Raw genomic sequence first — 3,517 nt, forward strand, 5'->3', positions numbered from 1 at the left:
TTCCCTGTTAATTTATTGATACATGCAATCTCCAGCTGACACTGAATCCAAGTACCTCCTCGTGCAGTCTGAATAGATGTGAAAATCAAGACCCTTCATGGCTGACAATCAATCAGACTCTGTCCCTACCCCCACCCCAACATTTCCCCCATCCAAGCCCTGGCACTCAGAGCAGCCTTGTGCAAATCTGAGCTCCCTCCAGCCCAGGCTGCACCTGCAGCTTTCAGCTCCTGGACTCCAACTCCCACCTGCTTTCCTTGGAGAAGGAGCTGCCTGAGACACAGAGGGATGTTCATTTATTGTCAGCAAACAAAGCCAGGGGAAGGCTCAGCACCATCAAAGGCAAAAGTCATTCCTCTGCTGGATATTAAATCTACTTTCCACAGCAGGCAGTCTCAGAGCAATGGAAAACACCTTCTGTGCCCAGCACAGATCCCAAAGTCCCCCAAACCCTCCCTGCCCCGATTCTGCCCAGATTTGCTCTTTGCACACGAGTCCCATGCTGAAGTCAGGAGCTCCCTCTATGCCCAGAGGGAGGAAAACACAGAAAATGGATGAAGAGCTCTCCTGTGAAGAGCTAAGGTCCAAGTGTCCCTGCGGTGGGAACCACAACTCATCAGGTTTGTGTCCTTTGGGCTCAGGGCCTGGTGGCACTCAGAGGCACAGAAAGGTTTCTTGCCAACAAACACAAGCTGAACATTTGAACTGTTTAATAACCATCGCAGCTCTTCTCTCAGCTCTCTGGGACATCCCAGCAACATCTGATGTCCACCATCCCAATGGGATTTCTGTACAGGAACAGTTATATTCAAAGATAAAAGAAAAGGTAATTCTCTGATGGATATAAAGGCAATTAAGATGTAGACTAATGTGGTATCTATTTGAACTTCAGAAAGTCTGGGCGACTCCCTGAAGCTCAAAGCATGAAGCCAGTTAATTGAGAGGCACTGGAATGACCAGAGAGCATCAGGAGAAGGAAATCTGGGAGGAATGGAAAGGGCATTGATGCAGCCGGTCTAGTGAGGAGATGTCTTTAGACATGGCCATTTTAACAGGAGAGCTGGAAACACCTGAGGGAAGAGGGTCATGAAATATTGCACTGAATAATGGTGACATGATTAGAGAGGAAGATCAGCATTTCTTGTGCTGCTAGCACTTCAGGCCTTACAGCAACACCAGGGCCACCAGGGCAGCGGGGCAGGGCCACGGCAGCAGCACTGGCAACACCAAGTGCTGCTGCTGCTGCTGGGCACAGCTGCTGGGCCAGCACTGATCTGCCCCCAGCTGTGCACATAGACATTGCTGCTGCAGCTCCAGGGAAGGGAACAAAAGGGCATCTCTGCAGAAAACTCTGCTGGGAGATCCTTTAGCTCCTTTAAAGCAACCAAGTGTGTACCCCATCATTGACACCATCTGTGGCTACAGGAAAAGTGGAGAGAAAATGAATAATGGCACAAACAATGACCTTTCTATGTGGAAAATATGGAAAAAAAAAAAAAAACAAAGAAAAAAACACTCACAACCAAACCCACAAGAAGTATCAAAGATTACTTTTATTCCAAATGATTTGCAGAAATTGGCCAGCAGTTTAATGCTTCTGAAACCACCCAGTCATCAGTCTCCTCACTGCAGCCTTGAGCTCCTGGTTCCTCAGGCTGTAGATGAGGGGATTCAGGGCTGGAGTAACCACTGAGGACAGAAGTGAAAGGGCCAGATCCAGGGATGGGGAGGACATGGAGGGGGGCTTCAAGTCAGAAAATGTGGCAGTGCTGAGGAACAGAGAGACCACGGCCAGGTGAGGGAGGCAGGTGGAAAAGGCTTTGTGCCATCCCTGCTCAGAGGGGATCCTCAGCACGGCCCTGAAGATCTGCACATAGGAGAAAACAATGAATACAAAACAACCAAGTGCTAAACAGATGGAAAACACAAGAAGTCCCAGTTCCCTGAGGTTGGAATGTGAGCAGGAGAGCTTGAGGATCTGTGGGATTTCACAGAAGAACTGGCCCAGGGCATTGCCATGGCACAGGGGCAGGGAAAATGTATTGGCTGTGTGAAGCAAAGCAGTGAGAAAGGCACTGGCCCAGGCAGCTGCTGCCATGTGGGCACAAGCTCTGCTGCCCAGGAGGGTCCCGTAGTGCAGGGGTTTGCAGATGGACACGTAGCGGTCGTAGCACATGATGGTCAGGATGGAAAGCTCTGCTGAGATGAAGAACACAAAGAAAAAGAGCTGTGCAGCACATCCAGTGTAGGAGATGTTCCTGGTGTCCCAGAGGGAATTGTGCATGGCTTTGGGGACAGTAGTGCAGATGGAGCCCAGGTCAGTGAGGGCCAGATTGAGCAGGAAGAAGAACATGGGCGTGTGCAGGTGGTGGCTGCAGGCTACGGCGCTGATGATGAGGCCGTTGCCCAGGAGGGCAGCCAGGGAGATGCCCAGCAAGAGGCAGAAGTGCAGGAGCTGCAGCTGCCGCGTGTCTGCCAATGCCAGCAGGAGTAAGTGCCTGATGGAGCTGCTGTTGGACATTTGCTGTGGCTGGGCATGGGGATCTGTTCTTGGAGAAAGGACAGTGACAAGTCAGCAGAGGCTGCTTGGAGCCAAACCTGGGCCATTCCCTGCAGACTATCCAACTGGGACTCACCCACCCTTGTTCCTGCTCTGGGAAAACCTTCACCCAGGTCCCTGCCTGAGCTCCAGTTGTGTAACGGGGCAACAGGGTAGCTATAGATCTAGTGGTGTCAGGAACTCACGTCTTAAGAGAGGAACCCACTTGCCGTGGCAAAAAGTCTAAATATGGACCACAATGGGCAAATCCAGACCAGCTTTTTTTATTGTTAGCACATTAGTCTCAGAACATTGTTACAATGAAATTAGATGTTAACAGCTTGCTGGCCTAATGGGAAATGCCCCCGAAGGTGGGGTCAAACGGAATGACATAAAATCATCTCAGTTTAGATTTCAGCCAATCACACAAAAACGAGACATATTGACAAGCTTTCCATCTAACCTTATAAAACATACGTAATGGTAGTTAAAACAAAGACTATTTAATAAGAAACAAAGAACAGAGCTCTATTCACAGTAACCTTCTAAAGATATACATTAAATAAACTTGTTGCCATCCTAAAGCCAAATCTACAAAGTCTTATTGTTATTTGTCACGTCTACTGCTTGAGAAACTTTTCTGCTTACTTGAGAAACTTTTCTGCTGTAACAGAACTTCAGGCCACATCCTGAAGCCTAAATACTCTTTTTTAACCATTTCCTAAAAACCCTCTGACTTTATAGATTCCAAGAGTTGTGCTGGCTGAGTTTGCCAGGAGCAGCTAGGCCTGTCCATGGGGGCCCTCAAGGAGCCATCCCTGCCCTACTGCCCTGGGTTTGTGGCCATGTGGCAGAGGGACAAGGCTGGATAGTCAGGATTTTTAAAGGGAATCACTCCTAACGCAGACAGGTTTGGTAGCATGTGCACTCCTAGTTTTATAGGACATGGATAGCAGGAGCTGTTTTAAGGAATTCTTT

General features: G+C 48.9%; 1 protein-coding gene across 1 annotated transcript; it reads right to left on the reverse strand.

Moving 5' to 3' along the window:
• Nucleotides 1–1,588: 1,588 nt before the first annotated feature.
• LOC135441440 (olfactory receptor 14J1-like) lies at nucleotides 1,589–2,521 on the reverse strand. Its single transcript, XM_064700985.1, has one exon. It carries the CDS (start codon nucleotides 2,519–2,521, stop codon nucleotides 1,589–1,591), a length of 933 nt encoding a protein of 310 aa, XP_064557055.1.
• Between the last annotated feature and the right edge of the window lie 996 nt (nucleotides 2,522–3,517).

The sequence above is a fragment of the Zonotrichia leucophrys genome, unplaced genomic scaffold, assembly GCF_028769735.1.
Source record: "Zonotrichia leucophrys gambelii isolate GWCS_2022_RI unplaced genomic scaffold, RI_Zleu_2.0 Scaffold_295_65744, whole genome shotgun sequence".
Taxonomy (NCBI): Eukaryota; Metazoa; Chordata; class Aves; order Passeriformes; family Passerellidae; genus Zonotrichia; species Zonotrichia leucophrys.